This window comes from Aplysia californica, unplaced genomic scaffold (genome assembly GCF_000002075.1).
Source record: "Aplysia californica isolate F4 #8 unplaced genomic scaffold, AplCal3.0 scaffold00055, whole genome shotgun sequence".
NCBI lineage: Eukaryota > Metazoa > Mollusca > Gastropoda > Aplysiida > Aplysiidae > Aplysia > Aplysia californica.
Window position 1 is genome coordinate 2,023,641 of NW_004797325.1, and position 18,950 is coordinate 2,042,590.

General features: G+C 42.1%; 1 protein-coding gene across 2 annotated transcripts; it reads right to left on the reverse strand.

The window, feature by feature from the left end:
* Positions 1-1,210: 1,210 nt before the first annotated feature.
* On the reverse strand, positions 1,211-18,234 carry LOC101846948 (arf-GAP with dual PH domain-containing protein 1). 2 transcript variants are annotated; one of them, XM_005092947.3, is made up of 9 exons: positions 17,865-18,234; positions 12,099-12,232; positions 11,107-11,198; positions 7,761-7,965; positions 6,214-6,360; positions 4,415-4,498; positions 3,544-3,675; positions 2,769-3,012; positions 1,211-2,094 (listed from the first exon to the last, which is right to left on the reverse strand). In XM_005092947.3, the coding sequence occupies exons 1-9, from the start codon at positions 17,944-17,946 to the stop codon at positions 2,036-2,038; spliced, it is 1,179 nt and encodes a 392-aa protein (XP_005093004.1). In that variant the 5' UTR covers positions 17,947-18,234; the 3' UTR covers positions 1,211-2,035. The 2 variants fall into 2 exon arrangements, with proteins under 2 accessions (XP_005093004.1, XP_005093005.1); XM_005092948.3 differs by lacking the exons at positions 11,107-11,198; positions 12,099-12,232; positions 17,865-18,234 and adding exons at positions 9,215-9,306; positions 10,207-10,454.
* Positions 18,235-18,950: the final 716 nt, after the last annotated feature.

The following is an 18,950-nucleotide window of genomic DNA, read 5'->3' on the forward strand; positions in this document are numbered from 1 at the left end:
GACTGAGACTGTCTTTCAACATAACAAAATGATATAATACAGATAAGGAAACCTATCAATTAACCTCCCAACACCCACACACCCACACACGCACCCACACAGCATTCATCCTGCCCCCCCCCCCCAATCTGAAAGAGCATGATGTTTTAAAGAGCCCACTATAGAGACACAACACATTCTTCAGTCACTTCTGTCTGATGGTTGACCAACAAGAACAATAGCAATAACTATAACTATAACTGTCTCTACAACTTTTACAGAATTAATAAGGTGCAGACAAATACAAAACTTAGGTAAAAAAAAACACAAATAGACACCTGCACACATATGCACACATGCATACATGACCATGCTTTCTCCTGGTAGATACATGAACACGCACACACACACACACATGCACCCATGCACGCACAATCCTCTAATGAGCAAATATGCACAGACATCAGACACACATGATTGCACAATCGCCTTGTGAGTGAGCAAAGTCCATAGTTAAAACTCCAGGAAAATTTAACAGTAATAAAACTCCTCAAAACATCCTTGCAGTTGTAATATCCCCCCCACACCCACCCACCCCAGAAACCCTCTCGATATTTTGAGCGCAGGACCATTTTTCAAAGCTTGACACTCCGCTTTTTTCAAAGTGTCAAATAAAGAATCATTCTGATTACACACATATATAAAAATTTTAAAATACAGATTGCAAGTTACATATATGAGGATTCCCTTAGTAAAAATCTCAAGTGGTCTATTTGCGTAGTAATCTCACAGTAACAGCAGGTGCGGGGAGGAAGAGAATGATTCTCATTACACACACACATTAAAAAAAAAATTTTTTATGGAAGAATTGACAATTCAGCGAATCTTAAACAATGGGAGCCCCCTCACCAGCTGAGACATAAAGTGTGAGACACATTATGTACAAAACAAGACACCTTTATATTTCAAGCCCCTCTTAACGCACCAACACCAGCCTCGCAGTGCCACACAGGCACAAGGCAGCCCACATCCTCCCCCTCCAGCACCACTGAGAGATACACAAAGACCAATTGCACAACGATCCAACATAGTATACATACATATATATTATTATTATATAATATACATATAAAACATCAGTGTCTTACTCCAACCTCGTATCCGCCAAATTATGTCACACACTAATTAGGGTGAAAACAATGTAATCAGGGCTCAAAATTTTGTGTAGTGGTTTTTTTTCCGTTTTTTTTTTACTTATTATAAAATCATATTCAGACAAAAGAAGTGTCTGGCCTAATTTGGCGGATACATGGTTCGAGTAGGACATTATCATATTTATACATCTTTGTACAAAGAATAAAATACATTTCACCAACAAAACAAACCATAGTGCCATCAGACGTGTATACAGAGGAAATAATTATGACAACATCACTAACCAAAACAACTGGTCCAGGGGGGAGTGGTCCACAAGATGGAACGAAGCGAGTAGGAAGCTTCCAGTCGGGGCAGAGGCGAGTGTTAACTCTCATGCCAAGCCAGAAGCAAGCATAAACACTTCGGTCACGGCAGAAGCAAACATTAACCCTCCTATCACCACAGCGGTAAGCATTAACCCTTGTGTCTGGACAGAAAAAAAGTGTCAACCCTCAGGTCGCTGCCAACAATGAGAACTCTTAACAGAACAAAGTGCAGCCAAGAGAGAGAGAGAGAGAGAGGGGGAGAGGGAGAGAGAGAGAAACAGAGAGAAACAGAGAGAGAGAGAGAGAGAGAGAGAGAGAGAGAGAGAGAGAGAGAGAGAGAGGGGAGGCTGGGGTTCATTCATCCATTCTCTAACACGTCCTGAAACATGGCAACAAAACTGTTGCTCTTGATTGGCGTGCTCGGTGGGAAGGTCGTAGGTCACTGCACTTTGTTTCAACGCAGAGTCTTCAGGGAACTTGGGGTAAATGCTGGTCCCTTCCACAAAGCGTCGTCTTTGTCCAGGGGTCCGTGGGGTCCAGGGGGTCTTGAGTAGCTCAGCACCATGGAAAAAAACAACGTTCGTCTCTTCTGTCTACCGTTTGATGAGCCGGAAAGAGTTGGAGGATTTCTTAGGAACCAGCAATGCTGCCACTGCAGGAAGGAAATGAAAGTTATACTGAGCTCATGCGTGAGTGAAGCATGAAGACAACATTCTAGCATGACATTTACACACAGACAAAGCTTATAGCAAATGATGAAAACGCTCTTTCAAAAAAAACCACTTAATGTTTAGCTAACACACCTAAGCAAAACATTCCCTCAGACCTGTTGACAGGTCACACAGCATCCCCTCCCTGTTGTTTTATTTTTGCTCTAGTAAGAGTTTTACAGCACTTGAAACAAAAGTAGTTCAAATAAGAGCCAAAAATAAGAGGTTTTACATGAGAGTAAAAATTATTTTTAAAAACAAAAAAAAGGAGAGATGTAAGGACAACAAAGGTTTGAAAGGAAAAAAGGAGCAAACCCCACACCACAGCACCCGCCAACCACCCACTCCCCCAAGATGTAGTGGAGATCACAAGAAAAGGACAGACAGAGGGCAAAAGGAGAAATGAAAATAGTAGAGGGAGGAGGGGGAGAAATTTGGAAAAGGGCGAAATGAGAAAAGAATTTTTTTTTTTAAGAGGAGGAGAAGGAGCAGAGAAAAAATTCTTTAAAAAAAAGAGGAGAAGGAATGATTTGGGTTTTTTTTAAAAGATGTTGAACAACAAGACTTTCAGACATAGATACAGCCAGTACGCATGACAGGCGGAGGGACGACTCACACTTGCTGTCCTGTGGAGTGAGCGGCATCTCCACCACACGCTGCAGCGCCAGCACCCACTTCTCCATGTCCTCCTGCGTCTCGGCGCGCATCACAAAGTCCCGGTCAGGCGTGTGCAGGGTGAAGCAGTAGCTGCTGCCGCTCGTCTGACTGTTGGAGCCCCGGTTGCCCTCCTCCTCCCCGGTGCTGACAGAGTAGCCAGCATCCTTGTGGCCGATGAACACCTCGCCCTTGGCAAACGCGTTCTGATGGGTGCACAGAGGGGAGGAAACAGAGTGGGGTTAAGACTGCATTGAAAAGCTTTTTAAAAAAATTTTAGCAAGTGTTTTATGGCACTTGCAACACAATTAGTGTTAGGCTACATAAGTGCAGAAGCTTAGAGGTGTTACAAGAGAGTAAAAAAACATTAAAAAAGGAGGAGAGATAAAGACGATAAGTATTTGAAAGAAAAGAAGGAGCAAACCACACCAGGGGTTCTACCAACCACCAACAGTGAGCAACTTAACCCATGGGAATGCAAGACCACTCTCTGACTGAACACAAGTGGGCAGGGAGATAGCACTCAGAGGGGTGTGGAGCGGAACTGAAGCATTCAAGATCTGAACATTTGAGAGGAGGTAGCACTCTACAACTGAAGAGAACTAAATTGAAGAATTGGAGAGGACGGTGGATATCATCCTACTATTGAAAAGAAGGAGTAGTGAATAGAACACCTCAATTGAATCTCCCTTCCTCCCTCACACGAACACACAAGAGCCCTTGGACCCTCCACTCACCAGCTGTTCCTCAAAGTACATGAGCTTCCTGCGGTCCAGGGTGAACCAGCGACGGCGGAATGGCTCGTTCTTGGGGCCCATCTTGTGAAGCCAACCCTCCAACAGGAAGTCTTTGGTCAGATCCTCTGCCAGCTGCCGAACACACAACATACATTACATGAAAACTTTCTCACTTCCAATAGTCACCAGAGTACCCTCCTGATAGAAGCAAAAGAAGAATTTGTACGAGTAAAAAGAAGCCAAGCAACAACATTTTGTGCTGGGAAAAAGCAAGAAAGACAGACAATAACGATTGAGAGAAAGAAAAGAAGAAGGCTCTATTAGGAGTGTCCTCTATCCACGCCAAGGAAGAGGGACAAGCACACATCATCAAAAACCCCACAAGACACTAGTCCACAGGGCAGGATACTGGAGGACACTCCTACTTCACAGGCTGACAAATCAAACTCTGGCTCTTCCCAACCTGCATCTCTCAGCACCTGGGTTCTAAACCTCATCTTCATCCTTTTGGTCAACCACAAAACTTTTTCATTCTTCTTGAGTGACATAAAAGCACACTGGAATGATAGCCACGCGGTGTGAAGAGCAAGCAAATTTTTATACAAAACGTTTGTCAGTTTGAGTTATGGAAAATTAAAGAACAAGAATACTGATACAAAAACAACTAAAAAGATTTGGGATAAGTTAGACACACAGACAAACAGAAACAGAAGGATAATAAAAAAGGGAACCTACTACAGGCATCCTCGAATCAGACAGAAATTTTAGATAGAAAGAAGAAAAAGACTGGTGTATGAGTGTCTGCCTAGAACAAACATCCTGCAAACCGAGAAGACAGGCTCTACCAATGTCAAACACAAACATCTCTCACCTGTACCAGATCTCTGTCCGGGAATGCAATTCTCCTTCTCTCCCACTTGGCCGCCCGTATACACATGTACCAGTCAACAATATCCTGAGTAAACAAAAAAAAAAACGTATGAGGAAACACATTCGAACACAGACAATTAACATCTTTCATCTAAGTGCACATAAACACACTTGCAAACACACACCTCACACATGCTCTACATTTTCCTATACTGACACTTCTAGACTATCACAACATCAAAAGTGTGACTTTAAAAGTCTGGGAGATTCGTTGTAGTAAACTTATAACCATCAGACCTGTAAGCCGCCCTCCAAAAAATTGCCTGAAAGTCAGATGGAGCTACGGAAAGTCGAAGGCAAGAAAAACAGAAAAGTAAGGTGTCGCTGGGCATGCTCCCCCTTCAATATTTTGAACAATGAAGTATTAATAATGCCATCTGAGGCCATTTTCAGCAGTGAAAAGTAAAATAATAGATCAAAATAGAATCTTAAGTGCATGACATTGATATTTACAGGCACCACAGCTGTGTGACATGGTGACGAAGCCTTACCCTTTTATTTTAGTTCCAGAAGAAGAGGACATAGGAGAGGGTGATTTTCTCCAATGCCTGAGATGCCTCTGGCAGCAATACTGACAAGACACCATGACAGGCTGTGTGATGTTCTAAATATAGTCCGACAGAAGGTCTCCAGTTTGTTGAGCATATCCACTTAAATTAGTTTTCCACACTGGCCTCACTGTCACTGAGCTTATCATGACAATAACCAATGTTTTCCAGCATTGTCTCAGACTCAGATCGAAGAACAAAAAATCTTTAAAGAGATAAAACTACACAGCCATAAAGTAACAATAAAAATCCAATCAAAAAACTTTGCCTGCCAAAACAAAAGCCAAACCAAGACAGAGCAGCTAAAATAACAGCAAAGGTCGTAGGTCTTCCTCACACAATACACAGCACTCTGGAATCTCCATAAACGAGCATTTCAAGTACCCGATAACTGCTCACATGATGCATAGCCTACATCTCTGTTTTTTAACATATTTGGAAAATGCAACTGGAGGCTGGGAAAGTGTTGTCCTTTTGCTAGTTCATATTCCTGTTTCCAGAAATGACAAAACTGAAAACTCCCAGCGAAAATTGTGGCCGGAACGAGATATTTGGTAGAAAACATCCGAGTAAGGCAGAAAAAAGTTGGTTAGCATCAAAATTGCCAGAATTCCAGCAATTGCTAGAACACTTACAGGTCTGAATCACTAGATAGAATTCAACATTAATAAACTTTTCCAGCATTCACTTAGTTTTCTGTACCAATACCATATGTGAGGCATCGTGGTGGAATCAGGCACTCGTCAAAATAATGAAAGAGGAGAAACTGACCTTTTTGCGCAGGTTTGATAATTTTTATTGAATTTTTGTTTTTGGGTTCACACCGTTCATGTCTATTAAAAAACACATTTCTGTGTGGATTGTACTGAAAAACGTCAAATAAAGGCATACAAAATGTAAATTTGCTGTTTCCACGGACTCTCAAGCTAAGGAAATACTAAACTTTGGTGGCCATTTTCTCGCTAATATTACCTCTGAGACCAGGCGGCCCCCACCTTCTTCAATAGCTAATATCTCGACCTGTATTCACGATAAATGGATCTTTTTTTATCGAAAGCAAGACAAAGAAAAAGCTTCAAGATGACACTAATATCTCTACCTGCCCCAAAATTGACAAGCGCCTGATTCCACCGCGTCGTGACATATATCACTCTGATGTCTTTCTACTCTCTACTGCTCTTCTGATTCTTACCTTAGAGCTTTCTGAATACACAAAGAGGTTGCGGGTGGAGCCATTCTTAAAGTACGTGATCTGCAGACCGTACGGGTTCCCAATCTTCTCCGGGACAAACACTGCATTCACAAAATCAAGATCAGCTTCTGCTTTGGGTTGTTTGTTCTGAAAAAAAAAATACAGCATGAATCATTTATATCATATAAGTGCTGCTCATACCATGAATAATACACCTGTATGAAACTACCTAAGGTCTCAATGTGAATCTTCTCAAACAACAGCAGCCCCCGATTGTAAGATAAAATTTATACAATGGTAACTTTTATCACAAAATTGTTTCGACTTTTCTTTTCTTAAAGTAAAAGAAAAGCAAACTGAAAAGATAACTGCCATTCAGTGAGGTGAAAAACAAGACAGACAGAAATAACAGAGGGATAAAAATGATGTAAGACATGTTAGTGGCACTCTCAAACCATCTCAGATCACAAAACGAAACCTTCATACTTTGGTAACTCAAGGTCAACAAACATCACTAACTTTTATTTAGTTGTGGTAAGAGTTTTACGGCACTTGCAATAGAATAAGGTCATAAAAGAGCCGAATATTACCAGTATTACTAGAGATCAACCAACACAAAAAAAGGAGGAGAGATTAGGACAATAGATGTTTGAAAGGAAAGAAGGAGCAAACCACACCAGAGCACCCATCAACCACCCACTCACTACTGTTTAGTCATGGGTACCTTTTTAAAAAAGTTTTAGTAAGGTTTTACGGCGTTCGCAACAGCATAAAGCCACGTGAGCCCCAAAGGGTGGATGTCAACAGAGAAGTCCAAACAGGGAATCTGGCTTACTCTGCTTACCTCTATAGTCTCAGCAGCACAAACTCTGCTTCAGCTATCAAGGCACCTCAGAAATAGCAGTTCACAAGAGAGTGACAAACATACAAAAGAAGTAGAGGAAAAATGACGATAGTAAAGATGAGGAAAGGAAAAGCAGCAGTTCCCCCATGTTGTTCCGGCACAGTATGAGTGTGACATTGATAAATCAGCTCATTTACAAATCTACTGTGCATAAAGAACATGTTTATACCCCCCCCTTTCGAAATGGGTATCTTTGTTTATTCGTAAGAAGCCAAGAGAAGCACACAATTAATTACTGTATCAGTCACAGTTGTGACATGACACAACACAGCATTGAGAGTAGGGGAAAGACTGGACCAAGAGCAGCCCACCCTGCCAAACCTACACCAAGGAGGTAGATGAAAGGCAAAACATCATTACAAAAAATACAAATGATACCACGGTGACACCTGCAGCAATAATGATAGCAATGAAAACCACTCTAACATATACAGTAAAGAAAAAAACAATAACAAAAACAGCAGTTACAGAAACAATAAGAACAGCAAAAAAACAAAACAAACAAAAAACAAATTTACACAACCATAATAACAACTGCTGGAACAAACACAATTATAAAATCAACCTTATCAACAGCAAAATGGGAACAACCACAACAACAACAACGATTCCCACATCACCAGTGACATCTCTCCCCATGTACCTTGCCGTTCTCCTCATTGACGTAATAGTACAGTTTGTTCTCCGCCCGTGACAAGACAAACTTTCTCTGAGCAAACTGCTTCCTGTCTCGGCCCAGCTTCCACAAGAGGCCCTGCTTGGTGGCGCAGTTATAGCTGCTCTGGTTGTCCGGGTCTGAGAACTCCAGACGCTGGTACTTGGCCAGTATCCACTCTTTTCTTAACACGCTGTAGGATGGAGGGGTTTAGTTTTAGTATTAATAAGGTTTTACGTCACTCACTACTGCATAAGGTCATATGAGCACCAAGACGTGGATGTCAAAAGGGAAGTCCAAAAGGGGAATCAGGCTTACTCTGCTTACCTCTAAAGTCTCAACAGCACAAAGTCTGCTTCGACTATCAAGGCATCCTGGAAATAGCGTTCACGAGAGAGTGACAAACATACAAAAGAAGTAGAGGAAAAATGACCATAGTAAGGATGAGGAAAGAAAAAGCAGCAGTTCCCCCATTTTGTTCTGGCACAGTTAGAGCATGACATTGATAAATCAGCCCATTTACAATTCTGTGCCTAAGAACAAGTTAATATCCCCCTTTTGGGAATGGCCTAAAGACAACTTCAGACAGTAGCCATGCCTTGGTGGGGGAAGGAGGGGTTTAGATTGTTTGTTTTTATTTTATTTTTTGAGCAACAATGGTCATTTAGTGCTGGAAAAAAGTATGACAGCAGACAGAAACAAGAGGGGAAAAGTAAAGAAGTATGATCTGCCAGCGATGCTCTCAAACCATCTTCAGAAGTGGGCGGGGGGGGGGTAAAGGCGAGGAGGAGACAATGCGGCAGAAGGTTTTGTATGTTTGCGGAAAAAGAAGCGCATCAACACAATAATGGCAATTTAGTGCTGGGTGAATGAAAGACAGACAGACAGAAACAATAGAGGGAAAGAAAAGGAGTAGGACCTACCAGTGGTGCCCTACAACCACCCGCTCAGTGGAAAGTAAGGGAGCCGACAGACATGGGTACACACACTTAGAAGAGTAACAGCACAAGGTTTGATAACAAAAGGAAACACATGACTATCAACACCCTAGTACTATAGCCATCACAAGGCAACAGTATTAAGAGTTTGCACATAATAGCTGTCTCAGTCTGGATTAGATTCTGGGACAGTATCTTTACTGTCAAGCAAGGGGCAGTGAACTGACATTTCTGATACAACACTAGCCTTGCACCAGTATCAAAGCCACAAACTGTAAGAAAAAAAAATACGCTAATATCCATCAGTACTCCCCTTTCCCCAAATGTAGTATCTTCCAGCAACATTTTCTTTTCCGACCGCCCCCCCCCCCCCTCCCCATATCTACAAATGATGACATCTAATTCCCCCTCCCTCCTCATGAAAAAAAAAAAAGCACAAACATTCCCTTTGTGCTAGAAAACAGCAGGTGAACAAACTGGAGAGCCACCTCGCCAAATACTCACTCAACAGTTCCAGGGAAGGGCTTGCTGTAAAACTCTGGGACACAAAGCTCATAAGTATCCCTGGCCTTGACATTGCCGATCATCTCCATCACCTTGCAGGAGAATAAACAATCATCTAGTGAGCAGCACAGATAGAAAGACAATAGACTGACAGTAGTTGCACTGGTCCCACAACAAGTCAAGACAGGGCGTAGGACCAGCATATTGATATAACATAAAACATTGGGTGAAGCAGTCCGAAACACACTGCTATAAAATCACCCTTGCAAACAAAAATGTGAACGTCTTGCCACACATCCATTTCTGCCAAGAAAACTACGACCACCACAACAAAAACAAATGCAGTTACTATAGCAACAAGAAGAGAAAAAAAATCAAAACACCAGAAGACAGCCAGATGCTGTACGAATGTATTTTGTCTGAGTGAGTGTGTGCCTGTATAAAATGTGTGTGTGTGTGTGTGTGTGTGTGTGTGTGTGTGTGTGTGTGTGTGTGTGTGTGTGTGTGTGTGTGTGTGTGTGTGTGTGTGTGTGTGTGTGGGACTGTGAGTCTTTAGGAGTTAATGCAAGAATGTGTCACACAGACAGGGTGTCCAGTGCATGCGTGCGTGTATGTGTGAGTGTGTGTGTGTGTGTGTGTGTGTGTGTGTGTGTGTGTGTGTGTGTGTGTGTGTGTGTGTGTGAGTGTGTGTGTGTGTGCACACGTGCGAGCATGTGTCCACAAGCATGACTGTCTGAGTCTCTCAGTAAGAATCCGTGCAATCCAGTCTGTGTCTGTGTGAGTGTGAAAAAAATATATTTTTGCATCTGTGTGGGGGCAAAATAATTTAGAGTATTCATGAGAATGAGCGCATGAGCGTGTCTGTATGAATGCACAAATTATTTGTGTGTCTGTGTGAGGGACAAAAGAATTTAGCTCATTCATGAAAATGTGCACCTGAGCGTGTCAGTGTGAGCGTGTCTGTGAGTGCACCATCTGCGTGAGTCACATACCTGCACCTGATCCTTGTCCCAGTTGTCCAGTTTAATGGACTTGATGCGGCTCTGGGAGGAGCCTAGGGCACGGTGCACCCCCGCACAGTCCTTGCACAGGAACACTCCAATGGTGCATGAGGCCCAGTCTGGGTCTGAGGGGAGAACAACCATGTTGTCAGAAAAGACCAATCCATGAGATATTCGTTAAGTAAGAGTTTTACCACCAACTACTAACAACACACTTGGGTTATTTAAGCGTTGAAGATAAGGTAAGTTAGGTAAACAAGAGAGTAACAAACAAAAAAGGAGAGATAATGACAACAGATGTTTGACAGGAAAGAAGGAGCAAACTACACCAGAGCACCTGAAACAATAGAGGGAAAGAAAAGGAGTAGGACCTACCAGTGGTGCCCTACAACCACCCGCTCAGTGGAAAGTAAGGGAGCCGACAGACATGGGTACACACACTTAGAAGAGTAACAGCACAAGGTTTGATAACAAAAGGAAACACATGACTATCAACACCCTAGTACTATAGCCATCACAAGGCAACAGTATTAAGAGTTTGCACATAATAGCTGTCTCAGTCTGGATTAGATTCTGGGACAGTATCTTTACTGTCAAGCAAGGGGCAGTGAACTGACATTTCTGATACAACACTAGCCTTGCACCAGTATCAAAGCCACAAACTGTAAGAAAAAAAAATACGCTAATATCCATCAGTACTCCCCTTTCCCCAAATGTAGTATCTTCCAGCAACATTTTCTTTTCCGACCGCCCCCCCCCCCCCCCATATCTACAAATGATGACATCTAATTCCCCCTCCCTCCTCATGAAAAAAAAAAAAGCACAAACATTCCCTTTGTGCTAGAAAACAGCAGGTGAACAAACTGGAGAGCCACCTCGCCAAATACTCACTCAACAGTTCCAGGGCAGGGCTTGCTGTAAAACTCTGGGACACAAAGCTCATAAGTATCCCTGGCCTTGACATTGCCGATCATCTCCATCACCTTGCAGGAGAATAAACAATCATCTAGTGAGCAGCACAGATAGAAAGACAATAGACTGACAGTAGTTGCACTGGTCCCACAACAAGTCAAGACAGGGCGTAGGACCAGCATATTGATATAACATAAAACATTGGGTGAAGCAGTCCGAAACACACTGCTATAAAATCACCCTTGCAAACAAAAATGTGAACGTCTTGCCACACATCCATTTCTGCCAAGAAAACTACGACCACCACAACAAAAACAAATGCAGTTACTATAGCAACAAGAAGAGAAAAAAAATCAAAACACCAGAAGACAGCCAGATGCTGTACGAATGTATTTTGTCTGAGTGAGTGTGTGCCTGTATAATGTGTGTGTGTGTGTGTGTGTGTGTGTGTGTGTGTGTGTGTGTGTGTGTGTGTGTGTGTGTGTGTGTGTGTGTGTGTGTGTGTGTGTGTGTGTGTGGGACTGTGAGTCTTTAGGAGTTAATGCAAGAATGTGTCACACAGACAGGGTGTCCAGTGCATGCATGCGTGTATGTGTGAGTGTGTGTGTGTGTGTGTGTGTGTGTGTGTGTGTGTGTGTGTGTGTGTGTGTGTGTGTGTGTGAGTGTGTGTGTGTGTGCACACGTGCGAGCATGTGTCCACAAGCATGACTGTCTGAGTCTCTCAGTAAGAATCCGTGCAATCCAGTCTGTGTCTGTGTGAGTGTGAAAAAAATATATTTTTGCATCTGTGTGGGGGCAAAATAATTTAGAGTATTCATGAGAATGAGCGCATGAGCGTGTCTGTATGAATGCACAAATTATTTGTGTGTCTGTGTGAGGGACAAAAGAATTTAGCTCATTCATGAAAATGTGCACCTGAGCGTGTCAGTGTGAGCGTGTCTGTGAGTGCACCATCTGCGTGAGTCACATACCTGCACCTGATCCTTGTCCCAGTTGTCCAGTTTAATGGACTTGATGCGGCTCTGGGAGGAGCCTAGGGCACGGTGCACCCCCGCACAGTCCTTGCACAGGAACACTCCAATGGTGCATGAGGCCCAGTCTGGGTCTGAGGGGAGAACAACCATGTTGTCAGAAAAGACCAATCCATGAGATATTCGTTAAGTAAGAGTTTTACCACCAACTACTAACAACACACTTGGGTTATTTAAGCGTTGAAGATAAGGTAAGTTAGGTAAACAAGAGAGTAACAAACAAAAAAGGAGAGATAATGACAACAGATGTTTGACAGGAAAGAAGGAGCAAACTACACGAGAGCACCTGCCAATCATCCACATATGAAATACTCACAACTTGTCAACACAACAATAAACATTATTCAGAAACGGAGTGGATGTATAGTAACGTTGAAAAGAAGGGGCAGACAATAATATAGAGATCATGTACACCAGAGGTGAGAGACACAACAGGATGAAAGGGAGTGTAGAAATGTGCTGCTACAACAAAAGATGAAAGGAACTTAGAACCCCCCCCCCCCCAAAAAAAAAAAAAAAGCAAAACAGATCAAACAAAAATCACATGTAAAAAAAGATGTAAAAGAAAACAAAAAAAAGGATTATATGAAAGAATATAGCACAAAAAAACATTCCACAAAGAGAGAATAGAAATAAATACAAATATAAGAGTTGAATGTTCAGTCAAGTATATCTTGGGGGATGGGGGGATCTTAAAAAGGATTAGAAAATGGCACATCTTTATCAGAATCAATTTTAACAAATATCCAGTCTCCCTCTTAGAAACTGTCTGTGTCCACCCTGACCCACTTCATAAAAATGACAAAGAGACAAAGTTAATGACCTTATTTTCATACATAAACAAAGTAAACATAACGGCTGATAACAATTTAGCACTTTAAAGGGCAGTCTCAGTCCAATTTTATCTATAAACAGCAGTTATCAGCCATCTACATCCACTCCGACAACTTCAAGAGTCATTTTTCTGTGTCAATTACTCTGTCCCAAGTAATCACCACCCCATCCAGGTGATAAAAGATCAGATTGTCTAATCCAATCTCTGAATCAACCTCCAAATATAACTCAAACACACACACACACACACACACACACAAACACATAAACACACACACACACACACACACACAAAAACACACACACACACACACAAACACACACACTCACTCACACACACACACACACCCGTGTTGCAACTACCAGCATGCTGAAAGCCACCAACACAGATGGGAATGATACTCCAGCTCTTGACCGATATATGTCAAGACGGTCCAACCCAGTAAGAGAGCTATCTCCCCTGTGACCTACAAGCAGTACAGACCCATGCTGCACTGCAGACTTGTGCAGATAGGGCACACACTCAAAAGGCTTTTCCGCTGTAGTTAAAGATCACTGATATGAAAAGAGAAGGAGAAAGAAAAAGAAAGAAAGCTGGAAACATGGTGAAAAAACCAACAGATCCAGTAACTGTGGGAAATCGAGAGAGAGAGAGAGGGAGAGGGTGAGGGAAGAAAGAATGAGAATGAAAGAGAGAGAGAGAGAGAGAGAGAGAGAGAGAGAGAGAGAGAGAGAGAGAGAAATTATAGGCCTCAGACACACATACGCAGCACAAAGAAAAGGTTAAAGAAGTAAAAAGGATGTGTGATGACGTCTCTTTCCAACCAGATCATTTGGAAAGACAAACGTTTATAATGCTCAGGGGAACTGTACTACACAGCCTGACACAGCCATAAAACTAAGCAATCTGCTTGAGAGGGGAGGCAAAAGTGCAACTCAGCTCAGGTTATAGCAAAGCAAGGCACAATATCCCAGTAGGCTACTACTGACAGAATTACATTTTCACCTATTCTGCATCCCTATGACACACACTGTCCCTTCTCTTCCAGGCTCCAGGCAGCCATTACACTACTCTGCGCAGTATTTTATCATTCACGTCATATATATCAAATTGATCACAAACTTTCTCCTATTTACAGATGGCACAAGGATTCTTTTCATTGTTCACTAGCCGCTGTACTGGTTTGCCTCATCCAAAGAGCCTGGAGCACACAGGAACCCAAGTATGCTTTCTTACTGCCTTACCCCGAGATGTAAAACAAAAAAGTGAGAAATCATTAACTTGAAATTATAAGAAGAAATTTGACACCAATAAAACCCAGAGGTAGTAAGTAAGCTATGACTTACACTGACCGTTTAGTAAAAACCAGGACACAGCATTCATGATACAAACAAGCATGTAGGCTGTTGTAACAATTGATATGAGAGGCAACGTGGCGAAATCATCAGGCGCTTGTCAAAATACAGAAATCTGAGCAACAGGCATTTTCCCGCCAGTTTAAAATTTTTGTTTTTGCCTCAAAATCTTTCATGCCCATATATAAAAACACATTTCCATGCGAATTTTAAGGAAAAACATTGATTAAAGGCACAAAATATGTCATTTTTCTGTTTTCAAGGACTCTTTAGCTATTGGAGTTACCAAACTTTAACGGCCATTTTCTCAATAATTTCACTATTGAAACCAGGCAACCCCACTTCCGTCAATCGCAAATATCTTGAGTTCTATTCAAGATGGATATTTATTTCATTGGAAGCAAGGCAAATAAATCAGCTTTCAGAAGATACCAATAACTCAACATGACCAAAAAATGGACGAGCACCTGGTTTCACAGCGTCGTGACACATATTATATTGTTTAACGTGGTTGAGATTTACTGCAGGAATTTTTAAATACAAATATATATTATATGTAGCAGACAATATTAGCTAGATCAGAACATTTAAACTTGCTAGATCTGTAGATCTTTTCTGTCATCTAAAGTTCAGTGTGCATTCTATCTTTTGTTTCCCTCGCCCTCACACATTTTCAATTTTCATCTTGCAAACAAAGTTTAATTATCTAGAGATCTATAATTATAACTAATTATAAACCTCCACGACCGTCTTTGCCATTATTGAGAGAGAGCCAAAGCCAAAGGGGCTCCACTATATATGGGTTCCCTAGTCTCAAGTTTTATCACAACCTTCACAATCATTTACGTGTCTTTTACGGTACCCTAAAAGAACGTTCAGAACATCAAGCTAACATTACTATCAAAACCAGGTGAGGAATTCCATAAAGAGCGACCACCAGTGGCGGTTCGTGGTTTATAGAACTGACCGGCCATCATTCACATAGACGCTTTCTTCCCCCTTCCTTCACAACACACACACACACACACACACACACACACACACACACACACACACACACACACACACACACACTCTCTCTCTCTCTCTCTCTCTCTCTCTCTCTCTCTCTCTCTCTCTCTCTCTCTCTCTCTCTCTCTCTCTCTCTCTCTCTCTCTCTCTCTCTCTCTCTCTCCTCATTTTATACCCCTACTTTCGCCATCCCCACCCCTCCCCCACTCACACACACCACTGTAAACATTTTAATATAATGTGAAAGAGCTGAAATATGGTAGTGTCAAGAAACAATATTATGATTAAAGTATGATGGAAGTTACTGAGTTAATAGAAACTGACTTGAACGGCATAGGAAATGAAACACTACTAGAGTCTATGCTAGAAAACAAACTGAAAGTGAGAAGCACAATAAACTGCTGGTCATAGCCTCCAGTACTTTTACTTTCTACACACCCATACACAATATCGACGTGCACTCGACCTGTAAATATGTAATAAGAACAGTACTGTCAATTGATATTGTACCAATGACGCTGTCCCATGCAGATTAAATCTAAGATCAGATACTATAAAAAGCTGGACAAAGCTAGCACACAACAGTTTTCCATCATTATGTAATTAAACGTTCTTCATCACACTTCTCAGTTCTCAGAACACTGTTGTAACAAAGTGGTGAAGTGTGTCAAATGCTAATTATAGAACTTGGTGTCTAGCTGAGGTGACGGTGGATAAGGGGAGAGAAGGGAGGGGGTCGGCCCTTTGTTTTCGGCCCAGACAGACAGCCGAGAGCCTATCGCTCCTCATTATAATTCTCCTTATATATCTTCACTAGACGATTCCTCTCTTCGCCGGCTAGACTCATATGGGCCAGGTACGTTATTAGTGGGGAGAAAGCGATGAATAGTCACCAAACAGGAACCAAAGGTGGCTAAAAATTCAAATAACAAAAAAGATTAGTGCCATGCTGACAATAAATGTTTTGATGATAGTTAGAGAAAGGCTGAATGATAAGCACATGTACTGCTGATGAAACATTTCATTTGTCTGTGCTGCTCAAGACTCAAGACAGTCTCATTACCGATTTTGTAAGCAACACGGAGGCCAACTTGGCAATCTAGTGATGTTTATATTCCTTCTTTGTAGTCACAGGGCAGTAGATGGATTTGTCCATCCGCCGTGTTCGTTTGTCCTCGTACGAAGTTCTGCGACGTGACGGTTTGACGGGAGACGATTTAAAGTTACGAGCCGGTGCGATAAACAAAGGTGACGGAATGAGGCTCTGTCGCGACAATACAGTAGTGAATCCCACTTGTCTATTTGAACGCCTTCAAATCGGCAGGGTGCTTTTTGAATATTGATACATGTTTTTTCGGATTTACTTAAAACTGAATGAAAATCATCATCAGCAATATCTCTTGTCAACAGTCCAGCTGACAAAACTTTGACCGGCACCGCCGGTCTTGCCCAGTTAACAAACCGCCCCTGGCGACCACTATGAAATAAATAGAGGGTTATGATTAGGTTGGTTTGGACTTGGGAGTTAGGAGAAGATCTAGGGGTATTGTTTTTGTTTTTGTGTGTTTTATGGTGCTCGGAACTGCATAAAGTCATGAATGAGCGCGAGGGACACATTAAACTTTTTCAGTTGGTAGGAAATTTTGAATTTTGCCCAGGTGGCGGCCGAAGCCTACTCTTATCGATTTTAGACCACCAAGGGATCTTATTCTTTAACGTGCGCAACTTGCCCTTCGAGATTTTTCGCCCTTGTCTGAGAAGGCTAGGACAGAGTAGATCTTTCCTACCAGAAGATCAGGGGTGTGGCTGAAAGACAGCAGTAAGAAAAAGCCAAGCAGTAGCAGTAGAAAGGCTGTAGAAAGAATCAGGAGCCCAGAGCCCAGAGGAGGGGGTCAAAGGAGATGAGGGAGTGGGGGCAGAAAGAGGAGACGAAAGCAGACGACAGAACATTGCAAGAGAGCAGGAAAGGATGTGAAAGGAGACAAATTTAGAGAAGAAAATTTTTCGGTCACTACCCGGATTCGAACCCGGGACCTTTGAAAGAGAGGCCAAAACCTGAACCTCTAGGCTATGAGAGCCCCCTGTAAGGGGTATGGTTACGTCCATTCTTTTTAGAGTATGTTGGTGGGGTGGTCGCTCGTTACAGAAGTCCTTCCAAACCCAGCACTCATGGTCATGACATTATAACTTATTACTAATACTCTACTTGTAACTTCCCATCACCTTCCACCCTACACATCAACAAGCTGACATGAAAACATAATTGCTCATCGCAGAAATTCCATGTGAACAAAACCGTATCGATCGCTTTCGGCATGACACACAAGTGCCATAATAAGTGTGAAAGAGGAAAAAAATATTTAATAAAGTCCTCATCCCCGGACCACTTGAGTCTACTTCCCTCATTGGGGAGACAGACACAAAATAAGAGAAATTGAACCCTACAATGTACTTGAAATTAAGAAAATACGGAAAAATAAAGAAAAGCTAAAGAGGAAAACTCACTTTTCTCTCCGCAGTCGGCGCATTCATTGTTTCCTTCTTGTTGAACAAGCTCTGTGAGCACAGCTCGCTGTCTCTCCGCCATCTTTGCTCTGAGGGCACGTTCGGTGAATCACTTCCCTGTCAACACCGCCTACTATTTTCGGATGATCTCGGGAAATTCCTTCGTGACGTAGTTAGTGACCTCACGAAGTCCCCCCTGTGCGCAGTGCTTTGACCCAGTTTCCGGTCAAAACAGTAATCGAGAAAATTCACAAGTCAGGAAAAGTTACCTCCCATTTTTTAATTCGTGCTTCGACCAAGGAAATTTAAAGTAAGCTCCTTGGGCCTAGATCTACTAATTATGGTCAACTTTATCGATCACTTTCAGTCTTTTTTATTTCAGCTTAAGATTATACCAAGACAAATAGACTGAGTCTGGGTCTTTAATTTAAGATGCACAGTCTTTTATAATCATGAATTGCAATCATTACTGATAAGTAAATGTGGTCATATTTCTATCCCAGGCTTATCTGACTTGCTGCTGTCCGGATATGTTGATAATATACAAAAGTAAAAGATAACTGTGTAGCTAGTACTTTGCTTCTCTGTAGGGCCAACGGCGTTAACGGATACCGAGGATGGAATTCCTACGAATCAGCATTATCGTCTTTCTGTCACCGCTGTGTTGAATTTAACAGTAATCGTATTATATAGGTTGTGAATTGTGAAATGCTCTAAAAATGCACACGGACCAAATTGGATGCTTCTGAAACCCCTGCGCGAGAAACTCCGAAGGTCTAAATCTAAACCTGGACAATATCTCAAGGGCTGAATACTTGACGTCGCGCTTCAGCCTTAATTTTTGCATCCTTGTTGGGTAGTTTTTCTCTCTCTGTCTCTTTCTCTTTCCAAAAGGCGATTCACATTTACGTCATTCTCCACACGGCCCTCATCTCAAACTGAACCTCCTGTAACACTGTCGCTAACTTTATAAGATGGATTCAAGCAACAGTCATCTCCGTGCGTGTACTTTTCTTCCGCCTACAATATCTGCCTTCCTGTTGTTGGTCATCGCGGACTCCCTCTTCACTGTTTCCTCGTCCCCCC

Bases quoted from the DNA above. Each gene is read 5' to 3' on its own strand.
- LOC101846948 (XM_005092947.3), bottom strand. From the start codon at position 17,946: ATGGCGGAGAGACAGCGAGCTGTGCTCACAGAGCTTGTTCAACAAGAA. The intron at 3,676-4,414 runs GTGAGAGATGTT...TGTGTTCGGCAG, and splicing joins CGGACAGAGATCTGGTACAG to CTGGCAGAGGATCTGACCAA. The intron at 3,013-3,543 runs GTGAGTGGAGGG...TGCACCCATCAG, and splicing joins TGTACTTTGAGGAACAGCTG to AACGCGTTTGCCAAGGGCGA.